Source organism: Suncus etruscus, chromosome 6 (genome assembly GCF_024139225.1).
Source record: "Suncus etruscus isolate mSunEtr1 chromosome 6, mSunEtr1.pri.cur, whole genome shotgun sequence".
NCBI lineage: Eukaryota > Metazoa > Chordata > Mammalia > Eulipotyphla > Soricidae > Suncus > Suncus etruscus.
In genome coordinates this window covers 108,524,385-108,546,986 of record NC_064853.1, presented here as the reverse complement: position 1 = coordinate 108,546,986, position 22,602 = coordinate 108,524,385, and the positions used below count along the sequence as shown (strand labels likewise).

General features: G+C 33.6%; 1 protein-coding gene across 3 annotated transcripts in view; it reads right to left on the bottom strand.

The window, feature by feature from the left end:
* Positions 1-22,602, bottom strand: part of FGF12 (fibroblast growth factor 12) — a 575,923-nt gene that overhangs the window by 171,781 nt on the left and 381,540 nt on the right. For all 3 annotated transcript variants that reach the window (XM_049776000.1, XM_049775999.1, XM_049775998.1), the window contains one exon: positions 964-1,067. In XM_049776000.1, the coding sequence (XP_049631957.1) occupies positions 964-1,067 (104 nt within the window). The remainder of the gene's footprint in view (positions 1-963; positions 1,068-22,602) is intronic.

Here is a 22,602-nt window from a genome sequence, read left to right as displayed (position 1 = left end):
AAAAAATATATACTAAATTTTTAATAACGTTGCTAATGAGGTTTTGATGAGATCAAAAGCAGGATTAGTCTGTATAATAGAATAAATATCATGAGAAGAGAGCAAAACTAGAGGATAACTCTCCATCTTCATTAGGTCTTTTACTCAGTCTCTGAGCACAATATGAAGACCATCTTAATACCATCACATCACATGGTAGGTAGGCATAAACATGTGAATTTGAGAATAATGGTACACAGCCAACATTAAATAGTAAGACAGGATTGGAAGCAGAGACATAGGAATATATGAATAGAATGGCACATTCACTTCAATTGAATAGGATATATGACGAAAGTAGCATTACCTTCCAAGAGTACAATGTTTTTTTCTGACTTCTGGAACATGATACTTACTTAAGGACCTTGGGTTATTCAGAAATTAAAATGTGATCTATGATAAAGAAGTTGATTTGCACCAATTTGACTGTCACAAGTGAAAAACAAAACTACAAACTATAGGGCTTTGAATGGAACTCAGAAATGTTCACATGAACAATGTCTATAGCATTGTTATTGGTGTTACCTAATTTTTATCATTTTAGACTTTTAAAAGATTTTAGAGGACATGGTGTCCAATACTCTCATTTTGAAAGTTAATAAATTAAACCATAAAGATTTTATTACGTACTCAAATGAGATAGTAAACTAAAAATATAACATTATAATAGCTCATAGTACAGAGGACAAAGTACAGATTTATCCTCTAGAAGTATGATAATACTAGCTTTAATCCATATTGTATGTCAATTCATGTTGCATGATAATACTAGCTCTATTTTCCTGTATAACATAACCTTATAACATGATAAATTATAAAATCTTCCGAATTATTCTGATGTACTTGATCAGAAAATATAACATATTTCAATTATAATTTCATTCTTAATATAATGGCTACACACATACACATCAAGGTACTTACAGAGCTGTAGAGATAGCCTTCACCATTCATGGCCACGTAGAGACTGGCCTTCACTCCCTGGATGGCCACTACACGAAGGCCCACAGGAATTAGATTGAAGAGAGCTAAAGATGGGTGAGGAGTGGAAAAAAAACACAAAAAGAAAAGATTAGTGATAGTGGCCTTTTGAATAAATGAGCGTCCTTTCTTCTTGGGAAAGAGAGCAGGGGGTTGGTACCAGAGTGAGAACTGGATTCTTGTTATTGAACCAGCATTAATCATCTATGTGACTTCAGTGAGTTTAAAAGTCAGCTGCACCTGTATTAAATCAGGTGATCTCTGGGACTGGAGCAATAGGACAGAAGCAGGACATTTGCCTTGCATGTGGCCTATCCAGGACGGACCTTGGTTTGATCCTTGGTGTCCCATCGAGCCAGGAAAAATTTCAGAGCACATAGCCAGGAGTAACTCCTGACGTCACAGGGTATGGCCCAAAAAGCAATAAAAATAAATTAGAATTTCTATATACTCAATTTTGGGATAATAAATGAATAAATAATTATTAAGAGTAAAAAATGTATTTGTAGTTAACAGTAAACATCAAGACTTACACCAAATGGCTGGTATAGCTGTTAATTTCTAGCTATTTCATACAGGAGGAGGTTTGTCTGAGGGTTGGTTCTCTTTGAATCTTTTCTCTGATTTATAAAGACTAGATCTTAGAAGCTCAATAAAAAGCTTGATTTTTACTACTTTTCTCATGTTCTTACCACTGTCCTTGAGCTACTAAAATAACTTAGGAAGTACAAGACCTTAAAATCTAGTTAGAGCAAGAGAAAATTCAAGACATATGGGATAATCTGATGCAGCATATATTTATTTCTATAATTAAATGTAATATATGCATTTCTATATATATTTTCTCTGTTACAGAAGTTCAAGAAAATGAAAGCTCTCTGTGGCCTAAAGTATTCAGGCAATGTCTGATACATAGATTTAAACTAAATTGATATTGTTATAAAGAGTTGATACATAGATATGTCTAAAACAAGATATTTTAGTGGTGTATTAAGTTAGGTGGTTCTGCAGGATAATAAAGAGATAACATTAAAATTCTTAATTATAATTAGACAAGAAAAGTTCTTAATTGTACATAGTAGGGAGAAATAGGTCACATTATAAAGGTAGAGATAAATAAAATAGTGTCACTTTTTTTTTTGTTTGTTTGTTTTTTGGGCCACACCCGGTGATGCTCAGGGGTTCCTCCTGGCTGGCTGCTCAGAAATAGCTCCTGTCAGGCACAGGGGACCATATGGGACACCGGGATTGGAACCAACCACCTTTGGTCCTGGATTGGCTGCTTACAAGGCAAACGCCGCTGTGCCCAATAGTGTCACTCTTATTCAGAGATCTAGACCTTGTAAATGAGCAGTAAGAAGTTCAAATATGGAGAGTAAGGTAGTGAAAGCATAAAATAAGGTATGAGTTTTCAGGTGAAAGAGATTCAAAACCTAACAATAAGTAGCTATGTATCTTTGAATTATCTACTTAACTTCTCTTTCTTAATGTTTCTAACTGTAAAATGGACATTATAAACCATTCTGCATAGTTGGTAAAAATTAATTCATTAGGGGCCGGAGAGATAGCATGGAGGTAAGGCGTTTACCTTTCATGCAGAAGGTCATCAATTTGAATCCCGGCGCCCCATATGGTCCCCCGTGCCTGCCAGGAGCAATTTCTGAGCCTGGAGCCAGGAATAACCCCTGAGCACTGCCGGGTGTGACCCCAAAACCACAAAAAAAAATGAATTCATTATCATTTTCTTAAAAGTCATTTCTAAAGAGATATTTTATCTGTATAAAGTTTACTTATTTTTTGGTTTTTGGTTTTTGGGCCACAATCTGTGATGCTCAAGGGTTACTCCTGGCTATGCGCTCAGGAATTGCCCCTGGCTTGGGGTACCATATGGGATGGGGAGGTCAAACCGTGTCTGTCCTAAGCTAGCTTGGGGAAGGCAGACACCTTACTGCTTACGCCACAGCTCCGACCTCTAAAATTTACTTTTAATTAACGTGCTTCAAACTTCTTGTTTATTAAGGCATATCATAGTATCTGATATAAAAGCTTACACATCACTTTTGTAATGTATATTGAGCTTGCTTAATACTTTTTGTGTGCAAAATGAATTTTCAAAATGTTTATAACTTAGCCCTCAACCAGAAAGATTAAAAAATTTTATAGCAGGATACCATCTCATAAAGGTTTTCTGACTCTATTACAACTTTCTGATACAAATACCAACATTTTCCCTTTTAAATTAATTTCCTCTAATGTCTATTCTCAGTTTTATAAAAAGTAATAGATAATTTGTTACATTTTCTTATATATCCTGCAGTCTATATTATGAAATCACTATGAGCCAATAATCTTCTGTTTAATGATATTTATGAGTCTAAAGGCTTCTTCTTTAAAGAAAACTGTCCATTGCCCTCTTTTCAACCTTTTCCTCACTTCTGCATGGGCAGAGTTAGTTTTCTGGTGACTAAATTACTTCAGACCATGAAAACAAGGGTTATTCCTTAGGGAAGTGATGGCAAGTGAACTGAAAAGAATAGGTCCCAAAGGACTGCATGGAGCAAAGGCACTAGTCCAGCATTCAATTGCTTAGGTATGGCTTTTATCTGGGAAAATAAGACCTTTTTTATTTTAGTCTGTACCATATGGACTCAATTCTAATCCTCACAGATACAGATGGCTAATGAGAGCAGATTTAGGATACAAACTAAGTGTAAGGAAGGCACTTATACATTATAAATAAGTACAACTAACTATTGGAAAGTATAAAGCTCAATGTTAATTCCCTTTTTGTTGCCATTTATTTACATTTTACTCCCAAACACTTCCTTGAAGGACAAAGTCCCTGAACCCACTTTCAGAAAAACAACCGGCGTAGATGTTTCAATACGAGGGCCCAGTAATATATTAGGACCAGAAGAATGTGTGCCAAGGATCAACCCTGGGCCTTGCACATGTAAGGTATTCATCTCTGACCCCTACACTATCTTCCTGGGCCATAAGTGATAACTCCTATTAAAATTTATAATGAAATTCAAACAATTTGCAATTGCAACAGGCCTTTATAAAGTAAAAATTTTCTAAGACTATTGAGTATAAAGCACAAATGCTAAGAGCATAGATTCATTTAGATAAAACAGGAATGAGAAATAAAAAACTACAAAGCTCTCCTACTGAAAAGTGTTAGAAAACTACTAAAGGCAGTTAGGGGACATAAATAAAAGAATTCTAATTAAAATTTTATATAAATCACAAAGAGATGCTTTAGGAAATTTAGCAAGTCTATTAAAATATATACAACTTTAAATGAGACTTTATTCTTATTGAGAAGGTATGTATCTGCCTCCTAAAATCTCAAAAATGGCAAATTTCTCTTTTATCTTTGTTGTTGTTCAGTGACTCTCACAGAACCACATGATTACTCACTGAAAATTAATAGCCTGAAATCATAATCTCCATATTCACAGTGACTGTCCCAACTCATAGTAAAGCTGGGCAACTCCATTCTTCAAAATTTTATAAATAGTATTTCGGACTTTCAATGCTGTTTACAATCTGGCCTCAATCTACAATTCAGTTTATAAACTGAACATCTTTCCTTAACAATAACCAACCTCACAGAGATTCATTTCGCCATTTCCAAAATTTCTTCCTCATCATTAACAAAGTCAGATTCCAATCCCAACTTCTCTTTGGAAAGGCTTCTTCCCACTTCTAAGTTTGCTAATTCTTCATTGTCTAAGACCTATCTTACTCAACTATCCCGCAAATATTACACAGAGCCTTCAGGCATAATTGTTTACTTTTTTTGGGGGGGACTCACACCTGGCAGAGCTCAGGGGTTACTCCTGGCTCTATGCTCAGAAATCGCCCCTGGCAGGCACAGGGGACCATGTGGGATGCCAGGATTCGAACCACCATCCTTCTGCATGAAAGGTAAATGCCTTACCTCCATGCTATCTCTCTGGCCCCTGTTTCCTTTTTATTTTTTTTTTTTTAATAACTACCTCATTCATGATATATCTTGGTAAGGACTTTGGAAGATGATACTATTGTTGTTTTTTTTTTACACACTTTTCTCTTATTTTAAAATAAAAACTTTAGCATAAGCCCCTCTTTATATTTGTATTTGAGTAATATGATCACATAATATGATAATATTTTGTATTCAATAGACACTATTGATTTAAGGATAATGAAAATTATTTTTAGAAATCTTGACTTTGTTTTGCTGGAATGTGTTTTAGGATGATAAAAAAATAAAAGACTTCAAGGCTGGGAGACAGTACAGTGATTAGGAGCACACATAGACAAAAGTTTATCTCAGAAATTACACATTAGCATCCATGCAGCCCTCTAGGCCTTTGACAATGGTCCAGGTAATCATGCAGCCTGATACCCTTGCATTAAACTGTTGGCCTAATTAGGCAAGAATCACTGGTTAGGCTCCAGCCCTTTATTAGTTCTACTTGAGAGGCCAATAAAATAATTAAATGACTTAAAACACATCAACCTATAATCAAGTCTATACAGTCAGAGCATATATTTCTGGAAAAAATTACAGTATACCCACTATAGTGTACTTACTGCTTTCCACAATTTGACCTCTATTTTCCTATCATTTTACTACATATTTTTTCACATCATTTTCTCTGCTTCAAATGCTGCCTTCTACATATATTTATACTAGACCTCCTGTCATGCTTAGAATGGTATGCCAGTTGCCAAGTTTTCTCTCACTTGCCAGCTGTTCAGATCCAAGATCCAGACTATTTTATCACAACTTACAATTTTCTTTCTTAAAAATGTTTTCTCTATCAACTACAACTAAATTGTATGCTCTTCAAATTAAGGATCACATCTAAACCACACATATAATATGAACAGATAAAAAGAGAGCAGGAAGAAAAAGGCAAGAGGAGCAGAATGGTATATCACCTGCTTATAATCAGGGTCCTAATGAACATTTGATGAATAGAGACTAAAATTATAAGCTAAATAGAGTCCAAGTACCTAATCTGTTATTCAAAAATTATTTTAACCTGTACTTTCCAAATGAATTTTATCATTCTAAGACAGTATATAAATATAATTATTATGTTATGAAAATTGGAACAATGATACTGATATTTTGGCAATCAATAAATCTAATTCAATCACTAAATCATATTAAATGAATATGTATAGAATGAAAGTAATAAAGGTAAGTAACAAAGTTTCCATCATATTGCAAGGAAAAAGTGGTATTGAGATGCTAAAATATAACGTACACAAAATCAACATAAACTGGGTTATATAAATAAATGTAAGGACTTCTGTTGTGTCTCTGCAGCATGGCAGACATCTTGTGCTTTTCCTCTGCTTGCTTTGGCCTGGACTTGATCCTGTGTGGCATTCTTCCCTGAGAGCTCATCTTCAGAGGTAAGTCATCCCGCCCACAAAAAGAGTAGCAAGAAGAACTCGGCAGTGCACATCATCAAGCCAATGAATACCACCACTACACATAGAAAAACCCACAATACAAGCATGACAATGGGGAAACAACACAGGCCAATGTAACCCATCCCCCCATTTTTCCTGTGTAACTTGATCTTACCTGCAAGACACTCGCATTCCTGGGAGGGGTCTTGCTACATGTAACTTTACCTGTAAGACCCTCCCATTCCTGGGAGGGATCTTGGGAAGGTAATAAAGGTTTGGTCCCAGGGGCAGAAAGGATTGATATTTGCATTTACCTGGATAGAGAGGTAGCAGGAGGCTAGAGATGGCTGATAAAGGCTAGATGCAGGGCAAGCTAAATATAGCATGCGTAGTTGTTTATAATATAGAAGCTACACATATTGGCTAGGGCATGAATAAAGCTGATATTTTCTGAAGCCTGCTGTGAGTGGATTGCCTTCTTGCCACCACTTGAACTTGCAGATCCGCTGGTTAATGGGGAATGGAGCCACGTGGCAGGGGCTAAAGGACAAAGGCCTCCATCTCCATCTAGCCCATCCAAAGGACCTCTTTATTATCTAAAGAAACAGCCAACACCAGAAATATAGAAGGAAGATGGCAACTCTGATGACCCAAAAACAGCCAACCACCTAGCTAGTTTCTCAGATATGGAGTTTAGAGAAGAAATATGGAGAATGTTCACAGAACTCAAAGAAAACATAGAGTTGAATGGAACACTAATAAGAATCAAGAGAATATGAAGATAAAAATCAGAAAATTCCAAACTGAAATAATGGGTCTGGAAAACTTAGTAGATGAATTGAAAATCTCAATGGAAAGCCTCTCCAACAGGGTAACAGTATCTGAGGATAGAATCAATGAGCTGGAAGAAAAAATGCATAACTTCATACAGCAGAAGAGATTGAAAAAAAGCCTTAAAGCAAATGATCAAACAATAGAAAACTATCTCAAAGAAATAAACATAAAGTTAGAATCTATCAGACTCCTAGATAGCATATGGATAAAATTTCTTGACATTTGTTATGAAAGTAATTTCTTGAATATGGTGCTGGATGCAAAGTGACAAAAAACATGATAAATATGAGACCATACACACAATGTAAACAATCAACCAGTTAAAAAGTCAACTTATAAAATAGAAGAAAATATTTTTAATTTATTCTGATTCACTATGAGATAGTTGCAAAGTTGTTCATGAGTGAATTTCAGTTATACAATGTTCAATGCCTATCCCTTCACCAGTGTACATTTCCCATCATCACTGTCCAGTTTACTTCCTGCTTTCCCTCCTAATAGCCCCCTAATCCAGCCTCTATTTGAAGAAAATATTTTCAAATTATGTTTGAAAATAAGTTAATAATCAAAATTTGAAAAATGCATGCAACTTAACAGTTAAAAACAAATAGTCTTACTTAAAACGGGCAAAAGAAGTGTGTAAATATTTCATCAGAAATTATATATAACTAATAAAGGTATATAAAAATTTCAACAATACTAATCCTCATGAAATGCAAATGAAAACTACAAGTAAGGTATCATATATGTTAGAATGACCACTATTGTTGGTGGGGATGTGGAGAGAAAGGAACTCTTATCCACTGCTGGTGGGAATGACGTCTAGTTCAACCTTTATGGAAAGCGATATAGAGATTCCTCCAAAAACTGGAAATCGAGCTCCCATACGATCCAGCTATACCACTCCTAGGAATATACCCTAGGAACACAAAAATCCAATACAAATACCCCTTCCTTACACCTATATTCATTGCAGCACTATTTACCATAGCAAGACTCTGGAAACAACCAATATGCTCTTCAACAGACGAATGGCTAAAGAAACTGTGGTACATATACACAATGGAATATTATGCAGCTGTCAGGAGAGATGAAGTCATGAAATTTTCCTATACATGGATGTACATGGAATCTATTATGCTGAGTGAAATAAGTCAGAGAGTGAAAGATGCAGAATGGTCTCACTCATCTATGGATTTTAAGAAAAATGAAAGACATTCTTGCAATAATAACTTTCAGACACAAAAGAGTAAAGAGCTGGAAGTTCCAGCTCACCTCAGAAAGCTCACCACAAAAAGTGATGAGTTTAGTTAGAGAAATAACTACATTTTGAACTGTCCTAATAATGAGAATGTATGAGGGAAATGGAAAGCCTGTCTAGAGTACAGGCAGGGGTTGGGTGGGGAGGAGGGAGATTTGGGACATTGGTGATGGGAATGCTGCACTGGTGATGGGTGGTGTTCTTTACATGACTGAAACCCAAACACAATCATATATGTAATCAAGGTGTTTAAATAAAAAAAAATATATATATAAAAGAATGACCACTATTTAAAGAAATGGGGCACAGGACAAGCAGATAGCTCAAATGCGAGATTTCATACATGCATATATATATAATGTGTGGAGTCTTGAGTTCCACTGCTAGCACCATAAGGACTTTCAAGTACCATTGAATGTAGTAATTCATAAACACTGCCAGGCCTTAGAATAACACTGAATCTAGTATCTCTGGCTGTTGACTCTATAAAAATACTAGAACAAGAAAACAGAAAACACCAAGTGTTTATGAGGATGTGTAGTAATCAAAAAACTTCGAAACCCTTCTGCATTTTGGTGGGAATGTAATATGATGAAGCTACTGATGAAAATAGTATTGAGGATCTTCAAATTATAATGGAACTACTACATCAGTTATCAGCGGATACCTAAACTGTAGTATAAGATAATAAAGTATTATTTAGTACTTATAAAAAGGAAGTGATGTAGTATGGTAGAAAATGAATCTAGAAGATGCAGACTATATGAATGAGCTAATAACAAAAAGACACATACTGCTTTATTCTACTCATACAAAATGCCTAAAATAATAGAAGTTATAAATCAAAGTACTAAAATGTTAGTGCTAGAAAGAGAAAGAGAAAGAATAGTCAATGGTAACAAAAGTTCAATTAGACAGTATAAATAAGTGTAAGAGATGCAGTACCTATAGATAATAATACTGTATATTATTCTTAGCATTTGTTGTTAAAATGGATCTAAAGAGAAAGTACAGCTGATAGGGCAAATGCCTTGCACAGAGAAACATTAGGTGTAGTTTCTTAATTCAGAGTCACGAGTAACTTTTGAACATTGCAAAAATGGCTCCCAAATCAACCAAATAAAAATAATTTAAGGAAGTAGATCTCAAATTACCTAATATACTTGCAAAACAAAAAAGTACAAAGAAATTTTTAGAAGTTATAATTATAGTTAGTATATAATATATATCACCTTGATTTTGGCAATTGTTTCATGCACATGTCTAATTATTTGTATCCTAACACCTCAAATTGTCTATATTAAATGTTAGTTTTTTTTAATTTTTATCATTCTTTTAAAAGAGGTAATAAAACAAATATTGAAAATCCTCACAGAAGAATGTCATTGACATACCCATTTTTTTCTCCTTGTATTTATGTACTTTTCCATAGAACTGCATTAGTTTGGAAGGGTTTTCTTCCATAGAGGAACTAATATGAGTTTTATCCATGCAAATTGCTACTGGATAATAATGTTAATGAATACAAGTAGAATACTGGAAAAGTGGTTACACATTGCAGCTTATGCTGTTTCCCACTTTCACTGCATTGAGTAGACCATAAATCATGTCACCAATTTTAGGGAAAGAATGTAGTAAGTTACCTAGAGTGGCATCAAATGGACACGTAATTTATCCAAGATCAACCTAGATTGATAGAAACATGAACCTAAGATATAATCTCCAGAAGAAATAAGCAGAGCTATCTACCATTTGTTATATCTACATTTGTTATACAATTGTGTGTCAGGAATTATGAACATAGCATACAATTATCATATACATTACATACGTTATCAAAACAATGTACAGATGATTAGCAAATGTAATTTACAGAATGAAGTAAGGTGGTGAATTTGAAACTCTTCTTTAAATTCCACAATGAAAAAATTTAAAAACTTCAATGACAATCCTATAAGTATTTGAAATTACTAATCTTGAGTTCTGAAATTCAACTTTTGTATGTTTACTAGCAGCATTAATTTAGATAATTTTAAATAAATTAACACCACTATTAAAATTAATTAAAATATTTAATTAAGTGTTATAAAGAAAATATATTATAAATTACTGTTATATAAAATGTTAAAAGATGATACATGTTATACACCCAAAGTTATGGAAATAATAGATAATTGCTTTCATTTAAAATTAATCTTTGTGAATTAGTTTTATTATCATATTAGATTTAGTAGTTAATATTCATTTCATTATGATACATTTTTCCAATGACAGTGCTCCAAATAATGTTTATGGTTTATTACATGTAAGATCTAATATTTTTATAATATATAATATTGTTATATTATTGCATATATAATTTATAATATTGTTCTGTTGTTGTTATTGTTTTAGGGCAACATGCAGACTGCTTAAGATTTACCCCTGCTTCACAGTTTATATATCACTCCTGGAGATGCTTAGTGGACCATATGCTATGCTGGAGAGCAAACTGAGATCAGCTATATGCAAGACAAGTTTCTTAACCCTAACACACTCTTTCTCTGCTCTGGCCCAACTGTTTATATATATGGTGTGTGGTTTTATATATTTATCTAAAAACTAGGAATTCTTTAGAATTATGGAATACATATTTGTTTTTTCTATCTAGGACTAAAATACTATAAATACCTAAACAATTGTGGTCATTAAATTGAATCCTCTAACAGAATTTTTAGATGTTGTAAGGTTGTAAAAATAAGATGTTAGTGTCTCTTTAAGTTTTCAGATACAGAGACATGACTAGGATGAAGAATAAACTTCAGTTCAGAGGTTACTCTTCTCTGCCTGAAGCCCTTGTTCTAAAATGCAAACTCTGTCACTTGGTGACTCATAGTACTGCTAATTCTTTCCCTGACTTGTTATAGAGAATAAGATAATCATTTTTATAAAGAAACACTTGTTAAACTATAAAAATAAAAGTCAAAGCATTATTCTTCATGTAATGTGTATCGCTGGAGGTGGTGTTAAACTTCCAAAACTAGAGCATCCATTAAAAGGGCAGAAAAAAGTTACTTTGGTATTTATTATCTCATGTTTCAACTTAATTGTCTTAAATCATGATGGAAAATAAAACATTATACCATCTTATATACTTAGGATAAAATAAGCAAAAATGGCTATGTTAAAAAACAAATGGAATATAAAAATTAACATAATGTAGGTTGTGTTAATTTAGAGCTTTCTGTCTGATGCCCTATCTAGTGCATGACTGGCCAATTAATTCAAACATTGAAATTTTTCCCAGTTAATTTACTGACTTCAAAAATGGCTCTATATTTTGGTTTAGAGATTTAAAAATTCTCTTGTAAATAAGTAAGAGCTTACAGCAAACATTCGATTTTCATCAAACATTATATATTTTTAACATAGTTAATGTGAGCAACATGACAATTTCTTTCTTTGACTAAAGCTATTTGTCTTTGCTCTGGTTACAATGCTGCATTTGGATTTTAAGTCTGCATCGAATTTTTAACCTTTCCCATGTTCCTTTAAAAAAGTTCAAAAACTTGAGTAATTAACAAGTCAAGTCAATGTGATTTTTTTTCTTTCATAGATGAAAAATGAAGCATATCACTATCAATAATGAAAGCAAATGCCTATCATCACTCATTCTCTGCAGTCAATTTGTCTTACAGAGAAGACTTGTCTCACACTCCATTTGAAGAATTCAGTGAACAGCACAAGTGTCACTCCATAATCAATGGGCAAAAACTTCTAGAAATTTCTGATTGTTTTGAATGATTAAGATTTCCATCTCTCACAAATCTCCCATCAAACACTATGATCTATGACCTATTAGAATTTTTTATTTAGTAATCACATATATCCTAGACATTTTCCACTATTATAATTAAAAAATGAAAGAAACAGATAAATTTCCTAATATCGTGGAAATACTAAAAAAAATAAATAACTTCCCTGTGTTTTCATTTTGGAAGGATGACTGTGGAGGGAAGATTTGAGCTATGCCTAGGGTTATTCAGGAACCAAAGAATTCATGTTGCTCAGGGGACATGATGCAACTTCAGATTTTGAACCAGAGTTAGGCACATTAAAGGCAAGTCCTTTGCTCCTGTACTATAGATAGTACAGTATATGAGTGAAGGGGATGAAATATTTCCAAGATTTATAAACCCTAAAGCCAGGGAATATTTGGAAAGATGGAGTATAAATTGATGAGTAGCCATTCTGCCACCAGTGCCAGATGCCTGATTAGAAGGAGCTAAGAAAGTAAACATCTAAGTTCAAAGCCCTTTTCATTAACAATATCCTAGAGAAAACTTCTATCTGGACTGAAAATCCAAGCTAACGTTGCTTAGGAAAGACCTTATAAAATCTGATTTCTAAAGCAGTTTCCAAACTCACTTTTTCAAGGCACATAGATTGAGACTTTTGAGTGCACAATTATTTTTTTTAACTGTTTTCTTTTGAAAATCATTTCCTCATTAAAAAAAAAATAAAATACTAGGACTCTGCATGAAGATTTGGACTGATTTCTCCTTTTCTGTCAAAAAATAATTTCACTTCAGCCTGAGAACCAAGACTTAAGATTCATATAAAAGTTATTCCAGTGAAAAGCTGTCTTCATTCAGTAAAGGAGTTCTAACAAAACTCTTGAGTCTTACTTTAAAAACACACCACTAAAAACAATTCTACATCTATCTTTACAGATGGGGTATATCTAAGGTTTTTCTCCTAGTCTCAGTAAATCAACAAAGAAAATGTTGGAATAAGAACCTAGATTTTGGTTGCTAAAACATAATCTAAAAACGTAATAACGTTTTACGTAATTACGTAATAAACGTAATCTAAAACTATAATGCAAAACGTAAATGGGGAAGTAATGGAAGTTTAATTATCAAAACTGAAAGCTTTCAAAGGAAAGCTAACTTGCTGGAGTTGGTATAGAGATGTCCAACCAAAGTTTTGCACTTCATTATCGCTAATTACCAAAACAAGAAAGTACCGTTAAAAATGCATACACAGTACTGCTGAGCAAATTATACTGAAAAATTGGAGTCATTGAAAATGACACAAGTGAAGGATCCATGGTCTACTACAGATTTTTGACGTTATGATCACTGTTCGTGATCTATATATGTATGTGCCTGCCTCATTCCAAAATTATTAAGTGGATTTATAGAAATAAATGTAAATTTTTTCTAAAAAATTTGAATAGAGAATCATTTATGGAGGACAATTAACTCATTATTATTGTTTACCTTAACTCTCCTTCAGGAATTGAGAAAATATCTCAAAGAACTGAAATCATAACTTGCATTTAAGGCTTGGGATTCTACCGTTGGCACACATGGCATCCTGAGTATTGTCTGCTATGCCTGGTGAGACTGAGCAGCACACATTGCTAGGACTGATAATAAAACATCCATCTTTATATCCTGGTGGATAATTGTTAAGAGAAACTTCCAGGTCCACTAAACATTGCTAGAAAAACTCTCCCCAAGCATTACCACCAAAATAAATTCTTTTAAAAGCCTCTACCTCAGCATATATCTACTATAGTTCCTGTATAAAATTATTCCTAGAGCCATCAGACTTCACTTATCATTCAATTGCAATTACTCAATAACTTTCATTACTTTTTCATGTCCTAAAATATAAACCCCCACTTTGTTAGTAAAGTCATAGAAAGTATATAAACCAGTCATGGTACTTTGTAGTATTTATTACAGAAATATAAAAGTATTAGTTTGAAAAGAAATAGGCACATCTTTGTTCACTGAAGCACTATTTTTAAAAACCCAAATGCCAAATGACAGAAGAGAGAATAAATTGCGGTAAAACATTAACACTCAGTTACCTCAATAAAAAAAAATGTAACTTTTAGAGTAAAAATGCTGGGGCAAGAATAATATTGCGGGAATTATGATAGATATCTAGATGTCTTGCATGCAGATAGCCCTGATACAATCCCATGTATAACATGATCCTCTAACCTGTTTTTACAGTATTGGGGTGACTCATGGAACCCTGCATATCTGGGTTTTCTGAGATCACCACAAGGGACTCCTGGGTCTTCCACACACTTTATGGAGAACACACAAAATTAAAAATTAAATTAAAAATAATATATACAGCACACCTACATAATTTCTTCACTTTTCTCATTTTATTTCAACATGGCAGAAGTTTTCTCTTCTGAGTGATTTTGTAATAAGATTATCAGCAGAAGCAAAGGACTAAGAACAGATTAAATGAAATTGTTTTCATCCTAATCAATTTAGAAGAAAACAGCAAGTATAGAGGGATTTAATCATGTCTAAATTAATCAAATTACCTGGAGAATAAAATGGCCAAACCTAATTCAAATTGTTAAAATTACACATAAGATTATAAAAAGGGCCTTTTAATCATTCTTTAAAGCTTTGTATAATTCTTACACTTTCTCTAAAATTACTTTTAATCATACACAGTAAATGTAGAGCAGATAAAGTTATTATCTGGAAATGAACTCATTTTATTTGTTTGTGTTGGAGCTATATTTGTTGGTTTTGAGGGGTATCCCCTGGCTCTGATTTAAGGCATTACTCTTGGCAGGCTCAGGGGACTATATGGAATGCCAGGGATCAAACTCAAGTTTGATCATTTCAGGTTGGCAGCATGCAAGGTAAATATCCTATCTGTTTTATTATCACTCCATTCCCTAAACTCGTATTTCAAATCCTGTCTAACATTTAACACATAGGTGACCATGGGCTAATCATTAAATCTTACTCTTCATCAACTTACTCTTTTGTAAAATATGAATGATTATGTTGCCTCTCTCCCAACTTCCTGCCTAGCTCTCCAGGAAAGGGAGACCTGCCCACAGCTGGAAGGGGTCTGTGGTTGGTAATTAAGAGTAGCAGGGGTGAGGGGGGCAGACTCAGCAAGAGGCAGACACAGCAGGGAGAGATGAGAGAAAGGAGGGATGCAGAGGAGCAGGAAGAAGGCTGCTTAGCTAAGAAGCCATGTGAGATAAGCACATGGCGGTTAGCTTGTAATAAAAGATGGATTTCTCCTGAAACTTCATCTGACTGCTGTGGATCATTTCCTCACTGTTATCCTGAACCCACAGCTGTAGAAGCTGTAGGCGCCTGGCCAGGCAGAGAAAAGCCTCACCATCCATCTATCCACACTATTAGGACTTATTAATTAATATTTACTACAACATGATTGTAGTAACTTTTAAAGCACTATTATATTTAAGTGAATAAAATTATATAAACTTTTCATAACTATATTTAGGCAATTAGGAAGTGCTTAGTAAATATTAGATATAATTATCTGATAAGCCTCATTCTCATAGCTGAATCAATAATTCTGGTCATATATATGAATATGTATGTATTTGCCAAATTCTTTATTGAACACATAAAGTTCTTACCTTACAATTCACAGGTGAAAGTGCTGGAAAACTTTCATATAGTTCATATAGCCACACATTTTTAATACAGGCCTTATAGTAGTTGCTATAAATATAATACTTAATCTAAACCATCACAAACAAATCCTACAACTATTTAATATCACCTACATTTAGTTTGAGATATAGATAAATTCGTGCAAACTTTGAAGCAATGACTTTTGTAGAGTAAGGAATTTAGTAACACTGAATATCTTTCCATCTTCATTTTTGTTTAGGCACTGCATTAGTGATAGTTTCAAGATTACAATATTATAGTCAACAAACTCGATTGAAGTATTTGTTTCCCTCCATGGTGAACCCAGTTTCTGTGCCCATACCTCCTTTTTTTACTTCCCCTTTGGTAAAGGTATAAGCTTCCTACTAAAGACCAGTTCACAGTGTTGGTTGTTTTGGGGGCATTTGTTTTTCCCCGAAGTTGTCTCTTTATGGCAAGAAGTACAAGTACTGGCTCATAAAAAAGATCAATTTCTAATTTATTGAGAAGTGTTCCCAAAAATCTGGAACAATTAGCATTCCCACCAACAACATGTGAAGGGCCCTTTTGCCCACAACCACACCAACACTGGTTGTTTTTGTTCTTTATGATGTGTGTCAGCCTCACAAATGTGAGGTGATATCTCATTGCTTTCATTTGCATCTTATCCTGATGAATAGTGAAGCAGTACACTCATTCATATGCCTTTTGACTACTGTATGTCTTTGAAGAAGTTTCTTTACATATCCTCCTCATAATTTTTTTAATGAGGTTGTTTGTTTTCTTTTAAAATTCTGCAGTGTTTATATGTCTTGGACATAAAACTTTATCAGAATAAGTGTTGGCAAATTATATCTCCCAGTCTACGGAGTGTATTTTTTTTCCTGGTTATCATTTATTTTAGGTGCAGAAGATTTCTTTCCCAATAGTACTGAATCTTTGAAGATACCTCTAACTTCAACGGCCAAGTCTATTCTGCCTATGTTTTTTAAAATATAACTCATACATTCAGGTCTGAGAGAGATCTTCAATCCATCTTGATTTAATTTTGCCCGTGGTGTTAGAAAGGGTCTTAATTCATTTGTTGTATGTAATATATGACCAACCAGTTTTCTCAGAACCATTTGCTGAAAACCCTGCTCTACTCATATGTTCTGCTCCTTTATCAAAGATTAACTGTTCATATACCTGAGGATCTGTCCCTGAACTCTCAATTCTATTCTTATTTGTTCCATTGATGCATTGTGTTGATTCAAGTACTAGGTTGCTTTCATTATTACAGATTTACAGTACAGTTTGAATTTAAAACAAAAATAGAAGTCACCCAACTTCTTTTTTCCTAGAATTGCTTTGGCTATTGGGAGTGGGAAAGAGTTATTACTCCTTTCTTGTCGAATTGTCGTTTTGACAGCATTAATCCTTCCAATAAGGAACAAAGATGTGTTACCATTTTCTTGAGACTTTTTCTAATTTCTCTTTGTGATTTATAGTCTTTCACTTCTTATGTTAAGCTGATTCTAGATACTTGGTTTTTTGAGGGACAGCTGGGGATAAGACTAATTTTTTTATTCTATTCTAATAATTGTTTGCACTTAGAAGCCATAGATTTTTGTACATTGATTTTGTAGTCTACCACTTCATTGTTTCAAGGACCTATTTATTAAATCTTTAAGATTTTCTAAGAATTCTACAAATAGTGATAGATTAATTTCTTTTCCTACCTGGATGCCTTAATATCCCATTCCTATCTATAGACTACCCATAGACTTTCCTTCTTATATAGATAGAAGACCTAATCTAAACAGTCACATAAAACAAATCCCACAATCATTTAATTATCACCTCCATTTAGTGTGAGAATACAGACAAATTTGTGCAAACTCTCAAGAAATGGTTTCTACAGAGTGAGGAATTTAGTAGCACTGAATATTTTTACCTTGAGTAAATTAACACATCTCAGAGTCTCAGAATCATGAAATTTCAGGGAGATATTATTAAGTTCATTATAACTCTAGAATATTTTTATTACTTTATCTGCTCCTCCAAGCCTTTTATTACTATTAAAATACCTGCATATACTTTTAAAATAATTAGTATGTATTTTTAGAAGCATAAACTTGAATTTAGTCTCTAGTCCAAGTTGAATTATACAAGCAATGACTCCCCTTTCTTTCAGATAAATGTACCATTTACATAAATTCAGAAAATGTCTCTATAATTACTACACAATGTTTGAAGATACATTTCACATTTGAAAGAATGTCTTATTTTACTATTATTGCAAGAGTTCACTTTTCCCGACTAAGCACACTCAATTTTCTTCCTATTTTCATAATGGAAAATGACTTCCTTCTCCAGCCCTTTGAATTTTCTTAAATTGTCTGTCACTCTCAAATCAAAATGCAAATGTTAAACAATTTGCATTAATTCTTCAGGCTGGGTGTTATTATACAAGATCATATTACTTTCTGATAAGTTTTTTTTCTGAGAACTCACTTTCACCCTTTTATCCAATGATACTGAACACCTAGTATATGACAGGCACTGTTCTTGTAGTTAAAGATAACCAAGTAAACAAACACAGAAAAATAAAACTCCTGTCCCTGTCGAGCATATAGTCTAACGAGGATTCTAGATTTAAACAAGTTTGATGAATATAACTCTTACCATGATTTATAATCTATTTTTTTTTACTAAGCCCTTATTAAATGTTAACTCAGTAATAAGCCAGGTATAGTTCTTGTCCTTAAGGAATTCATAGCCTAAAGAAAGTAAAGAAGTACATAATAATACATGCAGAAGAAAAATACAAATATCTTTTTTTTTTTTGGTATGGGTTATGCACAATGATGATCTGGAGTTACTCCTGGCTCTGATATCAGGGATCTTGCAGGCAGGACTCAATATATCATATGGTAGGTGTGGGAGACACTCTACCTGTTTTTCTATTGCTTCCCCTACCAACACAAATACCTTCAGAGAAAAATAGAGGATACAAAGTTTAAAAGCAGACTTTGCAATTAATAACTACAAAAAATTAAAAAACAATGGAAGACAGTTTTTTTATGTATTGAGTAATAAAAATAAGACAAGAGTGAATGGTCTGGAGGGGCTAAAAATCCAATTTCAAGAAGAGGCAGAAATGTTAACATGGGCTGAAATTTAGATAAGTAAATCATAAAAGGGTTTTTATGAATAAATAGAGACCTCACTTAAGTAAAAGTGAAAAGATGAGCGATGGAAGGTTAGCAGTCCAGAGTGACAATAAAATTGTGTAGGGAGTTTATCCTGTACACAGCTGACCCAGATTCAGATTATGGTCCTTTAAGTCACACCAACTATGATCCCTGAGTACCACTACATAGAGCTCCCAAAAGAACAAACAAACGAGATGAAGAATTACATGATTTAGATATCTGGATAAAGAACATGTTAGGAAGATGCATATAGCTCAACTTTTAAACTTGCTTGGTGGGTATTTATGTGGAATAAGAGGAACATGGATCAAAGAAGTCAAAAGAATCATGAAGCAGGAGTTGTAGGAAAATTTTGGCTTTCAATATTAATGATGTGTGATGAGAAAGAATGAGCAGAGAATAGTTATTAATCTACGTATGTTTTTTTTTTCACAGTTGATGCATTTCAATATTACAATACTGTTGTTGCAAACACAATTTGGTACAGGTCCCGCCTGCCCTAGGGAAATGAGTAATTCTCCTGGGGAGGGGGAGCTTCTTGAAGATCTTCAAGATCCATAATCTACGTATGTTTTAATGTCCACAATAGGCAAAAAAACTAAAGCTCTGAATAAGATTAGTGTTTATTGAGATAAGTGTGATTATTGTAATAAATGTGATTATTGAGAAAGAAAAAATGTAAGTGTAATACACAATTGAGAAATGATCAAATTCAAGACACATTTTGAATTTACATGTAGATTTACTAGTGCTGTCAAATTTAAGCAAAAATAACGTTAATATTTGTTTGTAGATTTTTTATCTTTATGTAAAGTATGTTAAAACATTTGTTAACAGACCTGAGCCATTTGCACAGTAGTAGGGTGTTTGCCTTGTATGCAGTCAACCCTGGAAGGACCTGGGTTCTATTCCCAGCATCCCATATGGTCCCCTGAGTCTGCCAGGAGTGATTTCTGAATACAGAGCCAGGAGTAACCCTTGAGCACTGCCGAGTGTGGCCCAAAATCAAAATCAATCAATCAATAAAAAAAAATAGACTTTTAAATATGTTTAAGTTTTCAAAGGTAAAAATAAAAGTCATTCCTAACTTACAGGTTTCCAAAATTTGAAGTCTATTCAATGAAACTTTTGTGATGAACTTTTCTAAACCCAAATGATTAGAAAAATATGCATAACTATCATTTCTCAGTCTTTTGGATAAGATCAAGTATAGCAATATATGCATGACTTAAACTGATCTCACTGAGAATTAGGAACAAGAGCAGGACTGAGTAATAGAATATCTAACTCACAACCCAAGGTCCTTGCACATGGTTGACCCAGGACAGACCGTGGTTTAATCCCCCAGCCTCTCCTATGGTCTCCTAAGCCAGGAGCGATTTCTAAGAGTATAGTCAGTAGTAACTCCTGAGCGTAAATGGGTGTGCCCCCCCTCAAAAAAAAAACAAAAAAAAAACAAAACCACAACCCTGCCTTAGTCTAAAGATGCATTCAGTGATTTTTTGACTTTAGAATGAGTAGTAACTACAGTTATGTTAAGCGATAAAACCTAGACAGTTAAAAGGGCGTGAGTTGATAGGAAAGAAATGTGAGACAAAGAAAGTCGGTGTATCCCTCATGTGAATAATTTTTTTCCTATCTTTGAATATGACAGTGTGGCTTTATCATTGATCTTGGAAAATATCAATTTTGAACTAAGCAAAAATTGCAAATAAACGAGTTTATTTTATGGAAGAAAACGCAATAGAAGATTAGGAGCTGGAGTCTACTGCACCAAATGAATCTGTCAGTGACACATAAGTTTCCAATTGAGTAGAATAAAGTAAATGGTGCTTGGGTGATTGAATGACAGTCTGGGAATAGAGCAGCATCCCTTTGTCAATGGAGTAAAGAGTTTAGAAGAGAGATAATTGCTAGGACTGGCTTATCAGGAAATAAGACCAGTGAAGTTATCCTAAAGAAATAATGTTGTATCCATAAAAGCTCCAAGACATCGCTTATCTGTCTACAATGAAACTCAACTCAGGCAATAAATCAAAATGGAACCATTTCACATTATAAGGTGTTAGCAAATCTGAGTTTTGGGTTTTTTTTTTTCAGTATAACTAAAGACTTATTTGTTTCCTATCATATTTGGAATCAGATCCCTATTGATCTAGGTGTGACCGTACCAAAACAGAAATTAGCTCCATTAGCAAATTGGAACACTTCAAACCTGAAGAGCAGAGGAGTTTTAGCTACATTTATATGCAATAATTTTCTTTGCAGGAACACAGCAAACCTGGAAAGGCTGGATAAAAATTAGGACTACTCTCTCCTTACCAGAGCAGTTCTTCACTCCAGCCTCACTTCTACAGCTCCCAAGAAATCAGCTAGCAGGGATCATTTCCCAAGTCAGGAAGAAAAGAGGAACCCATGTTCCTTTTAAAGACTACCTCACGAGACTAGTGAAATGTATGGGAAGTCTGTACCATGCAGCAGACTTTCCTGAGTCCTAGATTTAATTAGGCAATTTCTGTGAAAAGAAACCATAGACTCCTTTCTCAAGGCTGCCACCTCTCTTCCTCAAGTAACAAAAACAGCAGAGAAATCTTCCTTCCTTTATGGGAACAATAACATAAAGGGGAAATTATTATAACATATAAACTACATAAACTATTATATACATAAAGTACAAAGAAAAACATAATCAAATAAATTTTAAATATAAATTCTCTAAGGTAAGTGCTTTAAAAAATCTGTTGAGACATTATTACCTATGTGAATGGGCAAACCATTCAACCAGTCCATGAACATCTTTAGGAGATAAAAATTTTAATATGTATTCAACAAAATAAAGCTTAAAAATGTCAATTACTTCTCTTCTAGCTATCAAATGAATAAGCCATTATTTTTCTTTATTAAAAATAAATCATGCAAGGTAATTGTATTCGTAACGTAAGGGCTGACTATTAATTTTGCACTTGAAAATATATGAACTATGAGAATAATAATTATGTACCAAAGCATCACTCAAGTTTATGCAAATAACCTTGCTTAAAAAAATACATTTATATTTCTTTTTTTGTTTAATTCCAATTGTAGGTGTACCTTCACATATACAAATTGATGACATATTTTAAAAGTACAGATGAAACTGGAAGAAATAATAGTCTTATAAGAACATATGACAAAATATGACAAAGCTTTAATTCTCCTTTCAATATCATGTTATAAGATTGATAGTTGTAAGAAAACTCCATATCCAGAAAGGTCCCTTGATTGAAAAAAAAAGAATCAAATTATTCCTTGTGTCTGGATAATTTTCTTCAACTATTCATTTGGTTTGTGTGTTTTTTTAATTTTTTTTCTTATTTTGCTTTTATTATGTTCTATTTTGGCCACACCCAATGGTACTCAGGGTTACTACTGGACCTACAGTCAGAAA